We start from the raw sequence: 24,319 nt of genomic DNA, 5'->3' as shown, positions 1-24,319 counted from the left end.
CTTAAAACTAGCAAACATTTGTCTTTTCAAGTTAGATTTGGCAATAGTCAAAAGTCCTCAGAGTAGCTGTGCTTTTCTTTGGAAAGCCTTTCCTGACCTCCCAAGTCCAGGTTCTGGGCCCCTGCCCAATGATCACTATGTCCCCCAGCAGAGCTCTTTTCACTCTACAATGAAATTGCTTGTCAACAGTCCCCCTAGGAAAACTGTAAACTGCACAGAAACAGGAAATATACCTTATTATTATTACACCCACAGTCCTAATGTAGTGCCCAGAAAATTGCAGGCACCCAAAACTGAATGATGCAATCTACTATCACACAAAATGGTGTGGAATACTGTGTGTATCTCATCCACTGACCCGTCCAACATCTCTCAGGAAAGAGTACCACACTTCACTGTGATTGTATACCTAGAGAGAACTATTACTTTTATACACCTGGGAGAAGTGATTGGATGTGATGATTTTCATTGCTCATTTATGCATAGAAAAGCAACAATCACGACATCGTCACAAACTAGTAACTTTTCCACTCTCGAATCTGCAAGCATCAGATCATCTTACCTAGTTGCAATATCATTACAGTGTCTCTGTAGGCCTTCATCACCAACTTGAAGTGGCGATAAAGTGGGTAGCACAAAACTCGCCTTCCAAAAGATACCAGGATTTCATGAACATTAGTCCAAGTCTGTGAAGTAGAGTTTAAATAAGTAATCATTTCCATATTACATAAACAAAAGGACACAACAAAATACGAAACTACTCTCAATTAAAAACTCTTAAGTTTGGATCATCATGAAGCCATGCAAGACAGAAATACAAAACCATGAAATGAGACTCTTTTTATATACCTTACAATAAAATACTTAATTGAAGTCTTTGTAATTTCTCATACTTTATCAAGGTATCACAAATGCTCCTCAAAAATCACATATGCAGCAGGAAAGTTCTAAAAAGTCTTTTAAGAATTACAAATATGAATCTAAAACACATGGCACTAACAAAATGCAGATGCACATAAAAGACATTGTTAAATGATGTATGTTTCATGTTTTTGTCCTCTAGGACCATTCAAGATAGTGTAGATGAAAGATGTGGAACTCATCAGCAAAGTGTGTTCACGGTCTCCCTCTTCTTTTTTTTTTTTTTTTTTTTTGGTGCTTTGGGCATGAGTAATACATGGTAAATACATGGCAGACAGAAATCACAAGTAGGTGGGGAGGGGGAGGAGCAGGCTCCCCACTGAGCAGACAGCCCAATGCAGGGCTTGATCCCAGGACCCTAAGATCATGACCTGAGCTGAAGACCAGAGGCTTAACCCACTGAGTCACCAAAGCGCCTTGAAAAAAAATGTTTTTTTTTTTTTTTTTTTTTTTTTTTTATATTTAACTTTCATTTAATTTTTTTTTAAATTTTTTTTTTCAGCATAACAGTATTCATTATTTTTGCACCACACCCAGTGCTCCATGCAATCCGTGCCCTCTACAATACCCACCACCTGGTGCCCCCAACCTCCCACCCCCCACCCCTTCAAAATTCTCAGATCGTTTTTCAGAGTCCATAGTCTCTCATGGTTCACCTCCCCTTCCAATTTCCCTCAACTCCCTTCTCCTCTCCATCTCCCCTTGTCCTCCATGCTATTTGTTATGCTCCACAAATAAGTGAAACCATATGTTACCAGCTATTTAAACGGACTTTTTTTTTTATGCTAGTTTTTCTTTCTTTCTCTTTCTTTCTTAGTAATTTCTACCCAACGTGGGGCTTGAACAGATGACTGCAAGATGAAGAGTCACGTGCTCCACTGAATGAGCTAGCCAGGTGCCCCTAATATGACACATTCTTCAAGTTTCTACTTTTAATTATGGTTTTGATGTTGAACAATTCGTTCAGAGCTAGTAAATTTTAAAACAGCATCCTTTGATAAGACTTACCCAACTATTTTCTAGGAAACAGATATAAAAACAATACTACTATATTAAAAGGGTTATCAGCTCTGACCATACTAACTGCAGGGCCTACGATAAGTTAAACTACATGATCTGAGTTTCCTCATCTGTGAAACAGCAATAATATTTATCTCACAGACTTATCGGAAGGAACAGGGGAGATAATATATATAAAACGCTTAACACGGTCCTTGATGGTCAGGAAATGGCAGCTAGAATTATGACTTAGGTTTGCTGCCTAATTTTGAGCTCTGAGCCCCAATATATGCCAACTTACAAATATGCTCTAACTCCACCCTAACTGTTCCCCCAACATACCATGTGTGGTTCTTCCTCCTTGTGTTCTCCTTCTCCCAAATTCCGCAACATCTTATCTAGCTTCATTCGTATACTATGATTAGCATTAGAGTTACAAATGCAATGAGAATGTTACTAAAAAGATGGGAAAAAAAAACTTGCATAAGAAAGTTTCCACTTTCAAAAAGTCAAGGAACTCCTTGAATTACCCAAAATGAATGGCAACAGAAAAATAACTTTTAAAACAAAATCTAAAAAATTGTGACTAAAAATCATACCTCGAACCAGCACAGTGTGGGACTCAGTTTTCTAATATTCCATGCAGATTCAACCTTTATTTGTTTTGGAGAAAAGAATACTGTCATTTCAGAGGTAAAGTCATTCCAAAATAAAGCAAATATACCCATTTATTCAACTAGTATCTCAGTAGCATTAACATACATGAGAACTAAGAAGCATCCATGACTGAGGAAAAAATAATTGCTTTTCAGAAGCTATCAAAGGCAAGTTTCTGCCTACTTTCCTTGGGATTTCACAAAATAAAGCTCCTCCACTGATAAGAGCACCAGAACATAAAAGCAAATAAGCAGGGGCTTTGAAACTAAAAATTAAAGCAAAGCGATGCTTCCTCAATTTCTGTCCTTCTCAACTAAGTTACTTGCCTCCCAAACATTCTAATCTGCCAAAGGACTCAAAGATAATGTTGAAGTGCTGACTGTGACACTTAAAAAGCTGCTCAAGAATTTGGCCTTTCAGAAAATGCTTGTGAGAGAATAAGCACATTCTAGAGGTCTTAAAGTTGCAAGACTTCATGATGTCAAATATGTGAAGAATCAAAAATGGTAAATTTCCCTGAGCATAACTAAATGCTCTCACTCATCTTCTTAAGCAATAATGTGAAGTACTTTCTTTGTCAAAGAAAATATTTTCCCCAATTACAGTATCCTTAAAAGATGAGTGGAAACAAAACTCATTTCCAGCAATATTATACCCCTGATACACTCATTAATATTCATTTTGGAGTCAAATGCAAATCTCAAGAGTCACCTTTGAAATTTTCAGAATCATAACAAGAGAAAATGTGGCACATATCAAATTATAATTCTAATACTATGCTAACGCTATGATGTTGAGAAAAGCAGATTAAATAATATGCATCATGACCCAATTTAAATACATATACACACAAGTACACAATGAAAGACTGGAAGAGATGTATCTCCTCTTAACACTAGCTATTTCTGATTGGCTGAGATTACAGGAAATTTTAATTATTTTCTTCATATGTATATTTCTCCTTTTATACTGATATGAATTATCTGTGCAATTTGTAAAAAAGGAAAGCATATGCTCAGCTGGAAAATAACCCTTGAGCAAGTATAATTATAAACAGCTGCAGGGGCACATTAACTAGCAAGACATTTTTTGGCTGTGCAGTCTTTTTTAAATATACGATCACTGATATAGGTAAGAAAGAAGCTTAGCCCTTCATTTACAAAATCAAATGTGAGTTAAGAAGAGATACAATAAATTTTATATTACTTAAAAATGATCATTTAAGAAATAATGTACTTTATAAAAGGTTTTACTATTACAAGATTTCTTTCAATAGCAAAAAAAGATAGGATTCAAGTTTTTTAAAAGTGTGATTTACATTTAATATTTTCAGAAGCATAACAACTGTATAAATTGAGGGACACCTGCAGGTAAACGCTCAGATTCCCTTTTTTTTTTGTAAAAAGCTATACCTTGCGTCTGCTAATGGACAGCTTGGACAAAGGATATAAACAGGAATGATAAAGTTTACCTCTTGTCAATGTCAAGTGTCATGTGGAAACAGCTCTCTTCTCTGACCAAGTCATCTCTTAAAGAGATGAGAGCTCAGGATAATCTTTCTCTACCCTCAGCTTTATTGCCTCGATCCACTACTTGGTAGACACTGATGCCCAGAGAGAAGAAAAAAGACCAAGCAGGCATTATGCGTTCATGTTGGAATTCACCACCGACACGCACATGCAGCTCTGCCAGGAGCAGCCCCTGAATAACTAATCACAACAGCTCTTACTCTCGACAGGAGGAGGGAGGCCTTACAGTTCATTTAGTCCAGTCACTTATGCTACAGTGCAGAGACATACGGGCACTTACATTCTTCTCTCCCTCAGTGACACGAGTTTCATAGCAATACGCCAGAAGGATGTCAATCAAACTGTAGTACACCTGATGATGAGCCCTCTTGTCCAGGAGGTAAGATTTATTGACAAATTTTCGCAGCTGGTATTTCTCTTCTTCAGAAAAAGACACTAGGGAAAAAATGCATTTAAAAACTAAATGTTCCATTCAGTTTTGTAAAACCCCCAGTGAGGAGGATTTGTCAAAATTAGAACTTCGATTATAGAAACTGAAATAGGAGTTATTTAACTCTGAATATAGAAAGAACTCTTAAACTAGACTTCACAGTTTTACTAAGGGCTGTGCATCTGCTCAAACCCTAGTAGAGCTAAATAAAGGAGAAATGTCTAACCCGTATCTCTTCCTTATTTCCAGGATGCCTCCTTTTTGCTACACTGTCCTGTATTCAAGACATCTAAATGCTGGAGCTACTGACTTTAAAAAAATAAGACAGTTTAAGAACAGAAAACATAATAGCTAAGTAAAACACTCTGTAAATATTCATTATCCATTGTGAAAGGTCTATACAAAGAAATAGGACTATTCTCATATAATAGTCAATGTTAAGGGCAAAGTATATTGATATTCTTTATACACAAAAACAAAGCGTTATAGCACACATATTTCACTTGATGGAAGAGGACAGCTCTTTTCAATAGTGGATCTTTTCTTCTTTGGCCTGTCACCCTTTCTCCATCTTCACTGACAGCCCTCTCTACATTAAATATCTAGTATATATCATTTCATATTTTTCCTCTATTATCATATAATGCATACAGACACACAAACATATACAAGGGAATTTATACCTCCCCCCTCCACCTCCACCAAAGAATTAGATCACTTTTCTCCACCTAACCTACCTCACTCAGTATCTCCAGCAAATCTCTCCAAGTCATTTGGTACTTAGCTGATTTTTGTAAAGCAGTAGAATATTCCATGGTGTAGTATGTTCTATCCAACCACTCCCCCTACTGATGGGCATCCACTATGCTTCCAGTTTTCTGCCATGTTAATAACGCTGCATAAGTGTCTCTAACCACATACCCTTGGATACTGAAGAATTCTATAAAATAGATTCCTAAAAGTAGATTTACTGGGTTAAAAAATGCACCTGTTTAAAAAAAAAAATACTTTGGGGCACCTTGGTGGCTCAGTGGGTTAAAGCCTCTGCCTTCGGCTCAGGTTATGATCCCAGGGTCCTGGGATTGAGCCCCGCATCAGGCTCTCTGGTCAGCGGGGAGCCTGCTTCCTCCTCTCTCTCTGCCTGCTGCTCTGCCTACTTGTGATCTCTGTCTGTCAAATAAATAAATAAAAATCTTAAAAAAAAGTCTTAAAAAAATACTTCATTAAAAGGCTACAACTCTCCTTCTTTTTAATGGTCATGGACACAAGCTCTCTTTCCTACACACATCCCTCACACCCAGCAATAAGGTGGGCAGCAGCAAGTCAGAGCCTCTCCTCCTCGTTTCCAGTTTAACAGACAGGAAGTGACTATGGTAGGAAGAATTCTAAGATGAGACCCACTGAGTCACATCATTTCAATGTGGGCAGAACCTGTGACTTACTCTATCCAAAAGAATATGGCAATGGTAATGGCATGGTGACTATCATGACTATGTCCCATTAAGAGTAGAATGGAGCCAGAGACTCACCGCTGGTTTTGACCAAAACTCACCATGTTTTAACACGGTTGTGTGGCAGCAAACTGTGGCGGGAGGAGAAGGGGAGTGGGGTGACTGGAGAGTGGCCCCCAGCTGACAGTCAGCAAGGACATGGGGACCTCAGTTCTACAGCCACAGGATTCGAATTCTGCCAGCTATCAGGTGAGCCTGGAAAAGGACCCTGAACTCCAGAAAAGAACTCAGCTACCAAAACATATTAAAAAAGAAAAGAGAAGATAGCCCAAATTTATCCACAGCCTTATAAGATCCTGAGCAAAGACCCAGCTAAGCAAGCCCAAGTCTGAAGCCATGGAAACTGAGTCAAATTAGAACAGTTTCTAATTTGTGGTAATCTGTTATACAGGAAGAAAAACCTAATACAGTGATAGATCACTCTTACTGCAGTTAGTATTTTCCCAAATGCTAAACTTGGACATTACTTTACAGGTTTGTTGGCAACCTGTGAATGAACCATTTAATTGTGTTTTGCCCATTTTTTTCCTATGGGATGGCTTGTCTTGTCAAATTTTTAAGAACTCACAGTTATAGATATGAACCCTTGTCATACCTCCAAATCTACTACATCTCCACTGACTTTGTCTATGGGATCTTTTGCCAATGAATTTCTGATTTATTATGTACCCAAATAAATGCATCCTTTTTAAGAAAAATAGATTCTGAATTTACAGACTTCGATAAGGTTTCCCCAACTCCTGAATTGTACATGAAGCCTCTTAGCTTTTTTTTTCCCCTTTTTTAAAGATTTTATTTATTTGAGAGAGCGAGAATACGCATGTGCACAAGAGCAGAAGGGGGACAGGCAGAGGGAGAGGGAGAAGCAGACTCCCTGCTAAGCAAGCGGTCTGATATGGGCTCCATCCCAGGAGCCTGAGACCATGATCTGAGCTGAAGGCAGGTGCTTAACTGACTGAGCCACACAGATGTCCCTCTCATTTAAGATTTACAGTTTCCTTTTTAAAACGTAAGTCTTTAATCCATCTGGAAGCTACTTTTTCATGTTTTAAGATTTCGATTAATTCCAGATGAATAGTTAATTGTGCCAACACAGTCTGGTCAATAATCCATCTTTCCCTGTACTGAACCATCAACTTTGTGAAATAGATGTGCTGCTTTTCTTGCTAAAAATTACTTCCAAGCATTTTCAGCTTTTGTGACTTGTAAACATTTTTTTTTTCCCATTTCCAGTAAATTACTGAGAGGACAGAGAAAATCTATTTCTTTTCACATACCATCTTAACCACTGTTTGGCTACCAAACAAATTAGAGCACTTAACAAACGTTAATGATTTTTTTAAAAAAAGGAAAACTTTGTGTCTACATTGGTGAGGTAAGCAAGTGTAAGACTGAAGTTCCTTCTAAGTTTCCTTTGATGTCTACGATACAGGCAAGCCAACAAGCATTATAACATGAGTGCTATTGGGTACCGTACATACGAAGTAAAATACAGCTTGCCTTTTTTTTTTTTTAATTTCATTTATTCATTTGAGAGAGAAAGAATGAGAGAGAGAGAGAGAGAGCATGAGAATGGGGAGGGTCAGAGGGAAAAGCAGACTCCCTGCCAAGCAGGGAGCCCAATGCAGGACTCGATCCTGGGACTCCAGGATCATGACCTGAGCCAAAGGCAGTCACCCAACCAACTGAGCCACCCAGGCGCCCAACTACAGCTTGTCTTAAAGCAAGATTTACAGAAAAACTAATAGCTAACTACATACAACTACATAGTTAGTGGAAGTAAAACATGGCCTACTACTTGTCTTAGAGAGATTTCTACAGAAATTCAACCATCTATACACACTTTCAGTTACCTCTAAATAAAAATGTTACCGATCTCTTACTTCACAATGTAATCCTTAATTTTTCTTCCATGCCCTATCAGACAATCACCTTCAAATTCACTTCAAAAGTTTTTAAGCCAGATACAGAGGAGCGTCCGGTTTCCAGTTCCAGTGCTTCCTATCAACCTAATTCCAAAATAACTTTAAAAGGTTCTTTCTCCAGGGTTTAGAATTGCCCATTATATTTAGGTAAGGACAGGCTAAACTGCAATCCGAAAGATCCTGAAATATAGTGGCTTATATAAGATAGAAGTTTCTCTCCCATGCTACTATTCTGAGTGAATGATCCAGGACTGGTGAAGCATCGGCATGTCCATCATTCGACTTCCATCTATGCATCTAAGAAAGCTGCTCCAGGTCTGTACCATTTTCTAAGCAATGGGAAAGCAGAATAAGATGGCAAGCGCCTCCCTTCTAAAGACCTGATCCAGTGCACACAGCACTTCCACTCATTTCCCATCATCCAGGACTTAGTCCCATGAGTACCCCCAGTGGCAAAGAAGTAAAAAAAAGGTAGTCACTAGGGCAGTCACTAGCTGAGCACTCCTATGCCCAGCTCCAACTCAAGAAGACTCTTAGCAGAGGAGGACTAATAAAAGGTACCTGGCTGTCTGCGATGCTCTTAGGAGACCAAAATTATTAAATTGCTTTTTTTTTTTTTTAATTTTAAGTAGGCTCCATGCCCAACATGAGGCTCAAACTCTTGACCCCAGGATCAAGAGTCACACATTCTACCAATGGAGCCAGTCAGGCACCCCTATATTGCTTTTTTAATATTCCCAGATCAAACTCTTGATAGCTAGCCATGCTATCCTTTTCTTTCTCTGCTCAACAAAAACTGCCCTTCTGCTCCTCACAACTGGGTAAAAGCCAGAAGAGAGAGAATATGATTACTGACACATGATGGCCCCTTCTCACAGAGCTCCCCAACCCACTTCAGTCCTCTCTCAGGAGGCTTCGCTTTAACACGGCTTCTTTCTGTTTAAAGTCTTCCTTGTTTTACAGTCCATCCTCTGGGGGAAAGAATCTTAAATACAGTTATTGGAAATTACTAGAAGCAATGCTCCTTTACTCATTAAAATTTACTTAGTGCAAAAAAACAGGTCTTAAATATATTTATGTAATCATTTTTTCCATGATGTTAGAAATCCTATGATTAAAAAGTATGAAAAGAAAAAGGAAATAAATTTGCAGAAGCATTGCTTACGTAAATGAGAAATAACTAAGAAAATGAATTTACTTAATTTGCTGGCCATAAGGAAATGCGTATATAGCTTTCTGGGGGTGGGAGGAAGGGCAGAGGGGCAGAGGGAGGGGGAGAGAGAGAATCTCAAGCAAGCTTTACACCCAGCACAGAGGCTGATGCCAGGCTCGATCTCAGGACCTTGAGATCGAGACCTAAGCCAAAAACAAGAGCTGGACCCTTAACTGACTGAGCCACCCTGGTGCCCCAGAAATGTGGATACTTTTAAACTTAATGCAGGAAGGTGTGAATGCAGTGAAGCCTTAGGTATTACCTGTCTCATTAAAGGGCTCATATAAAGATCCTTTAATTTAAATAGAAGCTCTCAGTTCAATTAAAGCAATCTTCTGTAAGGAAAATCTAAGAAGGAACATACTGCCAAATTGGAAGTATACCTAACAAAATATTTTAAGTCCCCTAGTATTTCATAATGTTTGAGACAGTATTCCCCTAGGTATAGTTTCTGAGATGCTCATTACTTTAGCTAATAAGAAAGTGCCAGGTGCTCATGATGATATTATCTCACTTGAGAAAAGCCTTTATCTTAGGCTTCCGGATAATTCTAAATCATAAGGTAAGCATGCCCAGAACCACTTAATAACACATTAACTCATCTAGATGTTTACTCCTTCATTCTTAAGTAATCATACCTGTATGTAGGCTGAATAATTTGTAAAGGCTGACCTGGGAATTGCAGGTTCTGATGTTCCATCACCCACAAGTAAGGGCTTCCCCATATTACTAGGTCACTGTCGGGGGGTATAGGTAAGAAAAGCTTACTGGAATGTCTTCTTCCAAAGTCTTGGAGCTAGGTGCCCCCAGCCTTCCTTAAAACACACCACCTTTTTCTGGATGTTTTCAAGTCCCATTTTGGCCAAAAAAGTTCACTGATAAATACACAGATATATTTAAATTCTGAAGCTCAAGCAAAGAAACCAGAGATGATAAATAACAGTATCAACAAAAAGGGAAATCACTAGAGGAACCAAAAGTCTGAGCTCCCCAAGGCCTTTTTTATTGGAGTTGTAAATCCTATCAGCCAAAGGGGAACTTGGGGCAGTTTGCCCACAATTAGGTCTAACCAAGCAGCAGCAGTGGGAAGAAGTCCAGATGCAGCGCCAACAATACTTGGATGATTGCCACCATGAGTAACATTTGTCAAGCATTTGTATGACTTCACTACACTACAATGCAGCTCTGCTATATAGTTCACAACATTTCGGTTAATTATACTTCTATAAATACTCTACAGTCAAACAAAGCAGCTGAAAGCTCAATTCATTTGGGGAAGAAACTGGTGCCCTAGCATGATACAAATGGCCCAGGACCACATCCCAACATTAAAAACCCCAATCAAGGCGTTGACGACTGCAAAGGGGTTCCCATCAAAGCGGGAAGTGACCTTCTTACTTCACCTACAGAACATTTTCTAGTTTTGTTACTTTTAAACCGTTCCTTCTCTCTTAATCCCCCTCCCAAATATCTCTGTCTTCCGCAGGTCAATAATTAAATAATCCTTGATCTGGCTCCTCTCAGAGGAATGCTAATCTGCCGACTATATTGTATACTTTCTGGAAAGAAATCAAGGGAACCAGAAGAAAATGTGCTGCATTCAAACCTTTTGCTTAAGCGGGTAGCCCTGCAGTGCTACAACTTTCAAAGCTGACACTGACAGTTAGCTCTACAAACACTGAACACCTCACTGGTGCCAAATCAGATGTCCCTGCTAGGAAGTTCATTGACTAAAAATGTTATGTGGTGTCATACCAAGCAACCATGTGCCAAGATTCTTGGGCTGGGATTAACCGCTGAAAGACAACATGGGAAATGTGGTAAGTCCGTCCTCATGAAACCAGAGCTCAGGGAGAGCACAGCGTTTTAACACTTCCATTCACAAGCCTTTGTGGGAGGAAGACTGGGATCATTACTGAAGACGTTAATAAAAGTCTCCATGTTGGAACTCACAGCTACAATGAAAGTGACAGGAATCACAACCGAGGCAAAGGCAGGCAGCAAAGTTCAGCATTTAAGCCTTATCTGGAATTCAAAACAATCTAGCTTACTATTTTATGACGGGGAGGAATCAAAGGTAAGCCCTCACCTGCACTGTTTTATCCGCCTGGCAACGGCTGATGAGGGACCATAAAAGAGAAAATACCCCACTGCCGTGACACAGAAAGGAAGGAGACCTGGGAGGCACAGAACAAAGAGGAAGTGGAGGGGAAAATCCAGCAGTAGCATACTCGCTGAGTAGGCTGAGGACTTCAAGGTTTATTTCTTGGCTGATTCCCTTTCACCCATATTATAATCTGGTTCACCACACTTCAACTTGTTTTCCCAATTCTAAATGTCTCAAATACTTGAACAAGGGAAGAAAAAAAAAAAAAAGGAAGGAAGGAAGAAAAATCTCATTAACAAAAAAGTTCCCCTCAAAGTTTTACAAACGTACAACAATTATAATTTCACAGAGAAGCCATTCGATTCCTGGCTCTCCTGCCATTGTTTCTACTCTACAATAATAATCTCTAACATTCACAACATGCTAGGGACTTTAAGTACATCATCTCACTCGATCATCAAGCCAACTCTATGAGATAGGCAGCAACCCAGGAAAGATGCAAGATCACAAACTAGCCTGCGGCGCAGCAAGGCATTAATGCCCAAGAGCCATCTTTAGCTTCTATCCCATCCTTAACCCTCTACTTGGCAGATGTGGAAAAGGTACCTTCTGTACAACGACACAGAACTCAAGTTCTTCTACTTTACATCACAGGTCCTTGCTATTTTTAAAGATGATTTTTTAAAAATGGATCCCCATGGGGCGCCTGGGTGGCTCAGTGGGTTAAAGCCTCTGCCTTCAGCTCAGGTCATGATCCCAGGGTCCTGGGATCGAGCCCCACATCGGGCTCTCTGCTCAGCGGGGAGCCCGCTTCCTCCTCTCTCTCTCTCTCTGCCTGCCTCACTGCCTACCTGTGATCTCTGTCAAATTAAAAAAAAAAAAAATCTTAAAAAAAAAAAATGGATCCCCATTACTAGCTTCATAGAAAGATTCTGACTGCTCCTTAAACACTAGTTGGGGTACACGCCCTGGGTTGGATGAAGATGAAGGAATGGGAGGGGTAGTGGTTTTAAAGTGATGACCTGGCTTAATCTTCTGAGAAAATTATACACAGAGAACTAACCTAACTCAAAGGTTGGCTCTCACAAAAAACAGGACCAAGGACAAGCTACAATTGATGAAAGTAAAGCGAGTTAGAATTTAAATCAAAGGGAATGCCTTTTCTTGATTTTTAGGGTAACTAGCTCACCCTTGTGGGCAGAAAACTTAACTGCACAACCACCAATATCCACCCACACCACCTCATTAAAATACTGCACTGAAATCGGGGAAACTGATTGAGACCACTAGATAACCTTGAGGATTTCAGAGTGAACAAGCTTTCCAAAGAGATCTACATGGCATAGATACTTACCTATCTACATTGTGTTAGCAAGACTCTACCTGAAAATTTGTCAGTATAACGTAGGAAGTCTCTGAAAGATTCTTAAACTCAAATATAAAACCAAGGATTTGTTGAAAACCATGTAACAAGAGTCATTATTTGTAAATGAGTTTCTCTTCTGCAGTAGAGTCAATTATAAAAGATTAAAGTAGCAATTTTTCAACCTGGTAGAAATCACCTAAACTCTTAACAAAAGTGAACTACAAAAATATTGACAGCAGCATTTATTTATTCTCTAAATATTTACTGAGTACTTGTTATATAACAGGCACTATGCTAAACAATGGAAACAGAGCAAATGACAGACTACTGCATTACTACATCGAGAATCAAAATACCGCTCTACAACATTCCTGTAGCGACTTCAGCCTGAGTGGCCAAAGAAGGCCAAAGCAGAAAACTGCAAATAATCCAAAGGTCCATCAGTAGTCAAGGGCCATATGTGCACCTGTATACACAACAGTATGCTAGGTAGGCACTAAAGCTCAGGTAGAGCCCTAAGTACCCATACGGGAGAGAATATAGACTACGAACTGGAGAAAGCAAGGGAAGAACAGAGTGCATAGAAGTCTATGCATATGAATTTCTTAGAGCAAATATTCAGATGTGTATATGCACTGAAAACACCCCAAAATTACTAACAGTGATTACTTTCAGGAAGAGGAATCTGGAGTGAGGAGATTCTATATTCCAAATCATGTATATGTATTCCTTTCATTTAAACATTGAAATTTCATTTTTAATACAGAAAGAAAAGTGAAATCAGTATGAGAGAACACATGGGCCTTCTATTCTTGATTTACTGGAAACTTAAAATTCTAACGTACATAATTAATATTCTGAAAAAACTGGGGAGGATAGATCAAATGCATTCAACAAAAGGAATGAAAACTAGATCTTTCCCACTACTACTAATACTCAAATGTCCCTACTAGAGAGGAATGTTCCGATCTTTATTTTCTTTTTAAGATTTATTTATTTATTTGAGAGCGTGTGTGTGCGCATGCACACGCAAGCATGCAAGTGGGGGGAGGGGCAGAGGAAGAGAATCCCCAAGCAAACTCCCTGCTGGATGTGGAGCCAGGTGAGGGGGGCTCTACCCCACAACCCATGAGATCATGACTCAAGCCTACATGAAGAGTCAGACGCTCAACCGACTGAGCCACCAGGTGCCCCTAAATGTTCAGATCTTTCAAGCAGATTATTTAACTACTACAAATGTCCTGTGTGTTCATGTGCCTAAATTTACTTAAAAAATAAAAAATTTTAAAGGGACGCCTGGGTGGCTCAGTTGGTTGGACGACTGCCTTCGGCTCAGGTCATGATCCTGGAGTCCCAGGATCGAGTCCCGCATCGGGCTCCCAGCTCCACGGGGAGTCGCTTCTCTCTCTGACCTTCTCCTAGCTCATGCTCTCTCTCACTGTCTCTCTCTCAAATAAATAAATAAAATCTTTAAAAAAAAAATTTTTTTAAAAAGGACCCAATCATTCAAAAGTAAAACATATGTCAAAAGACTGCTCCAAGACAAGTCTAATCACTGAGTGGCATTTTCCGATCCAGGGTAAAGACTACATTTCCAAAATTAGCAAACCCAAACAGTATCTTCCCTCTATGAGGCAATTAGCATTGTGTGATTAATAACAGGGAAGATGGTCAACAAATGAATCTAATTTTGAGTTTCTTACCTAATGCAGCATGATTTTCTTGCTCCTGACTCTTTCCCAAAGAGGCCATCATTTCTGAATATATATCAGTCCACCAAGGATTATACTTCAAAACCTGTTCAACAGCCTCGTCTTCAAAAAAGTCAGCTCTGGAAAGAAAACAGTGAATGAGCGTGTTACACAGAACTGGGCTGGTTTTCATTTTTTAAGATTTTATCTAAACTCATCACATTTGTACTTGAAATACAAATTATTAATTCAAAGTACATATCAAGGAAACAAGCACTGTATTTACTTTCTTTGTGGTCACACTCATCACCATAAAGCGAAAACTAAGCATCTGACTAAAGGGATAGCCGACATTTCTGCTCTCTTCAGAAACAAGGTACACAGAAGACCAGACCTCCCCTGAAAGCCCATCTCCTGCACAGCCGTGGCATGGGGTGAAGAAGCAAATCCGAACACACAATGGACTGAAGCATGGAACCTGGGCTAGTTTTGTAAGTACCATGTATTTTGGTAAGGTTACAATAAAGGAAAACACTTTTAACTCCACCAAGCAAAAAAAAAAAAAAAAACATATCAACAGGAAACACAGGATACTGCATACCCACAAAAAGGCTACACATAAACACACATACACATTTTTTTAGCATGTGCCTTCACACTTTCTACCCAGAGGCAATTTCTCTTTCATAACTCTGCTAATCCTAATAGTTCCTTTGCTTAAAACTACTGAAAAAGAAAAAAGCAACCTTTGTAAAAAAAAAAACAGAAAATTAATTTTCCTGTACTTTACTTTCTCAGGTTTTTTTTTTAACATTTTATTTACTTAATTGAGAGAGAGACTGAGCAAGACAGAGAGCACAAGTTGGGGGGAGGGGCAGAGGGAGAAGCAGACTCTCTCTGAGCAGGGAGCCCAGCACAGGGCTCCATCCCAGGACACCAGGATCACAACCTGAGTCGAAGGCAGATGTTCAACCAACTAAGCCACCCAGATGCCCCTACTTTCTCAGTTTTAACTTGAAAAATAACTGCTACATTCAAAATATACCCCTGGAGGACATTCATTCAGAAATTACAACCCTGCATTCAAAGTTGAAAACTGTATTTGTAGGAAGAGAGTGACAAAAGGCATAACTCTGGGTGAAAAATTCATTTATATTTCAGTTAATTAGAAACTCAAGGGGCGCCTGGGTGGCTCAGTGGGTTAAAGCCTCTGCCTTCAACTTGGGTCATGATTCCAGGGTCCTGGGATCAAGCCCCCGCATCAGGCTCTCTGCTCAGCAGGGAGCCTGCTTCCCCCTCTCTCTCTGCCTGCCTCTCTGCCTACTTGTGATCTCTGTCAAGTAAATAAATAAAATCTTTAAAAAAAAAAGAAAGAAACTCAAGGAAATAGTTGATTTCATAAATTGATTTTCTAGCTGAAAGTTTTATGATCTGAAATATTTTTTCTTTCAACTGAGACAGTGAAATCTTTCTAAAAAGAAGTATCATAGATAACTTACAGAATTCTCCGTATGTGCCAAGCACTATACTGAATGGTTTCACCCATTATTTTCTTGAATCCTCACATTGTCCCCAGGGGCAGGGGGAACTGTTAATACTCCCATTTTATACGAATGGAAACTCAGGATCAGAAAATTTGTACATCATGGCCGAAGTCAAAGAACCAGAAAGAAATATGGCCAGGATCTGGACCGAATTAAGTCTAACTCCAGAATCTACATTATTAACCAATATAAACATTCCATTTTTATGCTTGAGGAAATAAAAGCCCATATTGGACAAAACTGAATAGCAATGATCTTGAAACAGTAATTCTCAGTATCAATTTTGTCACATGCATGAGAGATATTTCAAAAACATAAGTAATATGAGTAAATGGCTAAAATGCTAAGTAAAAAAAAAAAAGCACTGACTCTTCACCCTCTTTACCCTGTTCCAACTCCATTTGGGGCAGTGAGATTACACGGCTGACAAGATACAGGCAGTCACGGTCCTTATGGAACTTACAGCATCATGGGAGAGTCCAACAATCACAATGTAAGTGCTATATAATTGCTATGACCTAATAGTACAAGCATCTACAGCAAAGTGAAATTGGGATGACAGGGAAGATCCCTGGAGAAGAGACTATCTAAGCCAAAAGCTGATCATAATTAACAGTTAACCAGACTAAGAAGGGTGGGAAGGTGTATCCTGAGCTGAAAACAATAGTTAGCAAAGGCTAGGAAACAAGAAGGCACATTTAAGGGAGGGAAAAAAAAAAGCCGAGAACAGCTGAAAATATTACGTTGTAGTGACAACAACATTGTAAGCCACGTCAAAAAATTCTATTGGATTTTTATCCCTCAAAACAACTGAACACTTAAACGCTTTTACATATGGGTCTGACATCGGTGTGTCTTGGAATATCATTCTCACTGCAGTTGGGAAAGTGGTCAAAATGAACAAGCCTCAATGCACAGAAATCATGGAGGCCTAGAAGACAGTAACAGCCAGGGACATGGAGCAAAGTGGGTGGATGTGACCTAGAGCCAGAAGCCAGATTCTGTAGGATGCAGCAGTAAAGGGAGCCAGGAGTCAAGGTTTATGCCTGGCATTCCAGCCTGGACAATTCAGTGGATGACAGTGCCTTCTGATGAGATAGGTACACAGGACACCAACAGAGCTGTATGGAGACATTATGACCTCTGCTTGGAACAGATGAGTTTGAAATGTCCTTGTATAACATACAGAGACTGATGCAGTAGGCAGCTAGCTATACAAATCTGATGCTCAGGAGAGACACGTGGGAGTCACAAGCATTTAGACGGTGACAGAGACCAAGGTAGAAGACAGAATTGCCCAGCAAGAACTGGCAGAATAAGAAAAAAGTAACCCAGACACCAGAGTGCTGATGACATTTAAGTCAAGAGTAGAAGATCCCATCTGAAAAGATGCTGCATTTCCCCCAAGAGACAAGTGATGGGGAAGAGAACTAAACAAAAACTTTGTAAAAGATCTCTATCACCTCCATGCCCTCCCTCCAAAAATTTCAAAGTGTTTAAATAGAGTCCCAATAGTTTAAAATGTGATGGTTTATTTCTTATACTGTCCATGGTTAGTTTCGTGAACAAGGTCTGAGGTCTGAGGTTGACCTAATGTTCTACTTTACAAAATAAATTTATTTCCAAATTTTTAAGTGTTGATCATTCAACGAGCATTTACTGAGTGCCCAGTGCACAAGCAGCATCAGGGAGATAAAGATCAGTAAGATGCTCCTGGCCATTCAGGGCTCCAGAATGTAATAGGAATGGAGACAAACACAGAATGCCATACAATCAAGATGCGCTATAACTTGGGAGCACGGAGGAGGGCTTCCTCTCTCTGGGAGGGAGGCACCAACAGATGACAATGGAACTCAGTCTTAAAAGATAAGTAGAAGTTATTTCAGCAAGGTGGGGCAGAAGAGAAAAAGCTATCAGGGGAGTATCATGAATAACAAGTGTGCAAGAAGTTGTGGGGTACAAGTGGAGCAATACTAAAATTCATTACTGCTGTAGTGTAAAACATGGGCAGAGAGGCAAAAGGGACGCTCCAGAGGCAGGCATGGTCCAGATCACAAAGAACTTTCTATGCTGTGCTAAGGAGGTAGAAGTTTACGCCTTAAGCAATGGAGAACCCAGTAAGGTTTTAAGCAGATGTTCATTTTCAGTATTCAAGACATAATACTGCCGGGTTTATGGCTGATGGATCTGTGGAAGTCTAGAGGTGGAGATGCCAAACACGACTGCTGCACTAAGGGAGATACATGCGAGGACCAGAGAGACACTGAGTGAAGGAAACAGTAAAGAGATAAATAGTACCACTTCAGGATAGATTAGGAGTGTGGGGTGAGAGAGCAGTCAAAGAAAAATCACAGGTTTCTACACTGGGTGACTGGCATGAAAAATGGTACACTCCACCAAAGAGAAAATTCAGGAAGACTTTCCAGGTAAAAATGTTGGGTTTGAGTTTAGACAGGTTGCACTAGAGTCGCTCTCCAAACCCTTAATAATGTGGCTTTTCTTCAGAGCACTTACCACATTTGAAATATTATCTGCTTCCCTACTAGAACGGAAGCCCCATGAGCACAGGGACCTTTTTATACTCATGCTAATCCTCAGGGTCTGTGACCTACCCAGCACACAGTTCATCCAAACACGTACTTGAACAAGTAAGGGCACATGTGACAGAATGAACAGGTGAAATTTTACCCTCATGCTTGTTCCTAAGCTTGCCATTTTGAATAAAGAGCCATGTTGGGAGCAGGTGGCCCTCTTCCCAGCCTCATCACTACTACTTATAGTCTTGAGATTCCTCAATCAATCCAAAAGCCTAATCAGTATACCAAACTCTTTAATAAATGCACAGCACTGAAAAGTTATAATTTAAAATGGCACCCCAAATGCTACGATCATTTTTGTACCTTTTCTTATCTCACAGTATTTAAAGTGTTGACTAAATTCTCCTATTTTTCTCCCAAAGAAGGAAACACGCAGATCTTAGGAATTGGTTAAAGCAGAAGAGAGGCCAACAATTAAAAAACAATTTGCCTGGGGAAGGAAAAAACAAAACACTCTCAGCAAGAGAAATATGAAAATTTGGCTATGATAAGCAAAACAGGAAAGCCTATTAAATAATTCAAGAAGCCTTCGACAAACTGTAGCATAAAAATAATATCCAAAAGGAGTTACAAATGAAGAAAAATAGATAATCAAAAACGATGTGTGTCACAAAGTGGGGAAAAACAGCACATGATGGCATCTAGAATTTACAACAAAAGATTTAAAAAATAATAGTTATCCTAAGTCATTTATATATCCCTTTGAAATGTATGAATTTTCTATATAATGAATTAACCTCACTGTGTTCTGCCTCGGGACAGATTTAAAATTGGTTTTCCCAAGCTTCCAAAAAACCTGACACCATGAAAAGACATCATGACCAGTAAGGATACGTCAAACAACTTGAAAGTGTCATATAGTACACACTAACATAATATATATTATGCATTTATCTTGTACATTACATTTACATACCTAAATGTATACTATAATACACGCGATGCATTGCCTACAAGGTAGATAAAAACTGAAGTAAACCTTTTCTTCCACTGTATTAACCAATAAGAACAATTTAAAAAGCACTGAGCCAAAAAAATTTTAATGGAAAATTTTAAAGAATTTTACTTGCACTTCATTTATTATTAACACATTTGGGTGAGTCAGTCAGCTAATAAAAATAATGAGTAAGAAATAACACAAAAATGACAATTAGCCAAAGTTTTACTGCTATTGGAAAAGTCACAAAGAACCTTTACCTCACAGCTTCCACTCTCCGACCTTCCCATGACTAAATTTAAACCACTCCTTGAGAAACGGAACAACAGTTCATGCATATTATGAAAGAAAATGAGTTTCTGGATAAAGAAACACAGAAGATGGAGAAAAATAAGGACTGCATATAATATCACACTGCTAAGTATAAATTCCAATTTCTTAATTCTCTCAGGCCATACAGTTATTCTTCCAGTTTGAGAAGAGAAGAGAAGAGATAGGCAGTTCTTCTAATTAAGCTCCCTCCCACTTGAAATTTTAGTCTTGTAAAGCTCATTCTGTTTTCATGCTGGCCCAAGAAATTTGCTGACAATGAAATTTCCCATTTTAAATATTCAGCATGATTTTAAATAGGTTTCTTCAAATTACTCTTCAGTGGACCTTTAAAACCACAATTGGAGAGATAAAGGTAATTAGAAATGGCAATGTAAATGGAGCTGAATCTCTCAGATGTCCTCCAAAATATAACATACCCTGCTCTTACCCAGTTCCCCCCAGGACGTTGAATAGTTTGACCATTTATCACTACACATCACTCAATGCATTTGCACATCACAAGATATACTTCTGCCATTCCAATTAGTCTCCCACAGTGTCATAGGAGATAGAATGTTAATCACAAGAGCAACAGCAGTTAAACTGAAATAGTGTATATGAAAGGGAAATAAAAAATGACAAATGGAAAGATTCTTTTCAAGTCCAGACCTAGCCACTTAGTAGTGGTATGACCTTGGGCAAGTCCCTTAACCTTCTTTCCCCAACTGTTGTGAAAACGGATTTAAATAATCACTTGAGAGCACCTGATAAGCTGAAAGCACTATACAAAATAAGGGAATATGATGCTTATAGCTGCACATAAAACAGTTTAGAAATTGCTGGCCTAGACTTTGGGAAGAATAATAATTGAGGCCTGTATGAACAATACGACTCACATCCTAAGAGAGTCTAGCATCCACAGAAGCTATCCTCTGTGACAATCCCTTACTTGGAAGAAGTGCTACTATTCATGGCCAGTGAGAGACATCACAATGTCTCAAGTGATTATTTACCTATCCATTAACTAGATAAGCTTATTAGGCAAATACAAGCCTGACAGAGACACACTGTGATGAAAGACATAATTAAAGCAGATGGGAAATACAGCAAACTTAAAATTAGATTTTATTTATACCCTACCACAATGAATAATTATTTGTTAATTAGACTCAGATCTTCAATTACAGGTGCTCGCAGATCAAGTGTTGGGAATACCCTGGATCAGCCAAGAAATGCAGGACATGTAGATTCAAATTCTTAAAGAAACTAAAACATCTTTTCATTTACATATACCGTTAATTGCAACAAAAAGTCTACTGAAAAGAACTAAAAATACTCTCATGAATGCTGTGTTCTACTTTGCAGCCTCGCGAGAAAACACATAAAGAAGTACACTAAGAGTTCTCCATTGCCAGCATGACCTCCTGAGAAGCACACCTTACAAAGATCACAGAAGCGTAAGTTTGTAGGTTAATTCAAATGTCAGTTAAGGTTCTGAGCCATCACTAATTTCTAGAATCCCAAGACCACATGCCTAGCATACTTAAAAAGACATTCAAAAATTTTCAAGTCAATGTCAAGTCAAACCCTTAATCCTCAAAAAACTCGGTACTCACAGATAATGATCAGGATCAAATTTGGCCAGCTCAGCAGCCAGGCGTTTCTGCCTTCGTTCAGCTGCAGGAGTGAAATCTGGATCCTTAATATCAATAACATCACTCAATTCATCCTAAGAACAAACAGAAAAGAAAGAATAATTGCTATCTCCCATGCCATCATTGAAAAATCTAATTTTGCACAAAAGGCCAAAACAAAGGAACCATCTAATCGTACTACCTGTGACATTTCAATTCAAATCCAACAAATGTTTGTTAAATACCTATTACTTGCCAGGCCCCGCTGGACACTTTCACATAAATTATCTCATTTAATCCTTACAACAAAGTGATCAATATATATTAGAGCTATAAAAGTTTACCATTAAAAAAAAAAAACAACAAACCTGTGTAAGCAAGTAGGAACATTTAATTCATCTCTTCCCCATTTACTCATAGAAATTTGAAAGTTATTAACAGCATGTTTAAATAAATTTCTAGCCAGTAAGATGGAGGTGGTCCTGCCACATCAGCAAAAAAAAAAAATTTAGATAACTTTTACATGCCTGTAAAACTCTGCTCGACCAGAAATGCACTACACCTAGTCAGCTAATCTCCAGAGGCCAAGCCAACCTTGGGCGCTATACTTCCTTCCTTGTTTATTCTCACCCCAAACTCGGTGGACCGTGTGACCAATCAGATACTTCCTATCTTTCTCTTCCTTGTTCTTTATTCTTTATCCTATAAAAGCTTTCCACCTTTGGCCCCATTTTGTAATTCTCTGAATGGAGACCGTTTGCTTCCTGAAGTGTTAAATAAAAGTCTGTTTGTATCACTGCAAATTGTCTTTTTTCTTTCTTTCTTTTAAGACTTCATTTATTCAGGGACACCTGGGTGGCTCAGTCGGTTAAGCGACTGTCTGCCTTCAGCTTAGGTCATGATCCCGGGGTCCTGGGATCAAGTTCCACATTAAGCTCCCGGCTCAGTGGGGAGTCTGCTTCTCCCTCTGCCTCCGCCTGCCGCTCACCCTGCTTGTACTCATGCGCTCTCTCTCACTGACGAATAAATAAATAAAATATTTTTAAAAAATTTATTTATTCATTTGAGAGAGACAGAGACAGAGCACGAGCAGCAGGGAGAGGCAGAGAGCGAAGCTAACTCCCTGATAAGAAGGGAGCCCACCCAACACAGGGTTCAAGCCCAAGACCTGGAGATCATAACCTGAGCCAAAGGCAGTCAGTCACTTATCCATCTGAGCCACCCAGGCACTCTGAAAATTATCTTCTTTCAATAGGCAAAACAGTTTGAATATCAATGGTTTGAACATCTACACAAAGACTTCCCTTTTGTTTCTTCCTAAGGTCTAAGTCAGCTGGTCTCAATAAGGATTACCAAATAAAACTTATATATAAAACTGTGTGCATTCTACTTTATAAGCAGATTTAAGAATTTTTAAGGGCAATTTAAATGTATATGACTTTCTATTTTCAAATTTAAAAATCTAATCCTAAGTAATATTCAGCTTTACTGTAAAAATCTTTACCTGGATATATACACATTGATATGTAGCACGTGTCCTAGGCCAAATCCTACAGAAAACAGGTAGAGTAGGAAAACTGTCTGGGATACCATGGAGTTTTTTTTTTCTTTTGGTTGGAATGATGAAGCCAAAAAACCTCACACAATGCAAAATATTCCTAAAGCTACACCTTTTTTTCTTTGTTCAACCTCCCCATTCCAGTTACCCTAAGTGAGAAGTATGGAATTTGGAAGAACCTTCAACTGTATTAGCTAAAAGAAATCAAGAGAAATAACTTGACAGAGTGGTAAAGTCAAACTGAAAACAAGATTTGTAAATGGAAGAGAGGTTAGTGCCTGATAACCAGGCTCAGAGTTGAGAGCTGTAAGGTAAATTACCTGCCAAGAAATGACCTAAACTGAAGGAGCCAAGGAGACACTAGGATACACACAATCAAAATTTGTGCCTAAAAAAACAAAAAACAAACAAAAAAAAAAAACTCACTTGTTCCTACCACAATCCACTCAGCTCGAGTATCAACATTTAAAACAAAGCACATACTAATACTGCAAAAGGGTCCACAGAACTTTATAGAAGTCACAACCAGAACATGTTAATACTTCTAACTACAAACATTCTAGGCAAAAACCTGATTACTGGTGGTTCCCAAATAAAATTTTACATTCCAAAAGTTCCTTTACAATCGCTTTTGGGAAATAAGACCGTATTTTCCTATAGAAATACTATTATAAAAATAGTAGTTACATGCTCCTGGTAACCCGCAAGTTTATTCAATTCACAATAAACTTTAAATAGAGTACTCTAGATACAAACAGTATAACAACCCCGTGGCAATGTTTCCATGGGAAAATGCTTTCATAGCTCCATTTTAATCCACCAGAAACATCTCTTCTCCAAGCAAGATAATCTGGACTCTTCCTCTCTTCACTACTTGCTCACCCGCCTGCCATTAGCTCCCCCAGACACAGAGCTGGAAAGGGTACTGATGTAGGCTCTGGGGGAAGAAGCCCAGTTCTACTGTACACATAGGACTCACCTCAGCTAGATTACTATGAGAGTCGTTTCCTGCCCACAAACCCCAAGTCCTCCTCCCCAGTACGAATGAGTCACCCAGTTCCTTTCCTCCTTACCCCAAGAAGCTCCCTGCACGTACCCACGTGTACAGAACACACACACACACACACACACACACACATATTTCTGAAAGCAGCGTGATGCATCAGAGAAACCGAGACTGTGCAGTCAGACAAAGACTGCTCTAGTCTAACTGTGCAACTTCCCTGGACCTCAGCTTCCTTTCTGTGAACGTGTCTGGTCATACCTCCATCGAGGGGCTGGGTACTACTCTCCTCTTGCTGTAACAAGTTACTACAAACTTAGTGGTCACAACACAAACATATCCTCTTCTAGTTCCGGAGCTCCGAGGTCCAGAATCAGTGTCCCCA

General features: G+C 39.1%; 1 protein-coding gene across 1 annotated transcript in view; it reads right to left on the bottom strand.

Annotated features, from left to right (window-relative positions):
• The window catches only part of SHQ1 (SHQ1, H/ACA ribonucleoprotein assembly factor), a 102,603-nt gene that overhangs the window by 62,486 nt on the left and 15,798 nt on the right, over positions 1-24,319 (bottom strand). Inside the window, exons 5-9 of the mRNA XM_047746808.1 lie at positions 21,356-21,468; positions 14,362-14,489; positions 4,387-4,541; positions 2,520-2,573; positions 563-686 (exon numbers count right to left, since the gene is read on the bottom strand). Coding sequence (XP_047602764.1) covers positions 563-686; positions 2,520-2,573; positions 4,387-4,541; positions 14,362-14,489; positions 21,356-21,468 — 574 coding nt within the window. The remainder of the gene's footprint in view (positions 1-562; positions 687-2,519; positions 2,574-4,386; positions 4,542-14,361; positions 14,490-21,355; positions 21,469-24,319) is intronic.

The sequence above is a fragment of the Lutra lutra genome, chromosome 1 (genome assembly GCF_902655055.1).
Source record: "Lutra lutra chromosome 1, mLutLut1.2, whole genome shotgun sequence".
Lineage (NCBI taxonomy): Eukaryota > Metazoa > Chordata > Mammalia > Carnivora > Mustelidae > Lutra > Lutra lutra.
The sequence above is the reverse complement of the archived record's forward strand: the minus strand, read 5'-3'. Positions and strand labels throughout refer to the sequence as shown.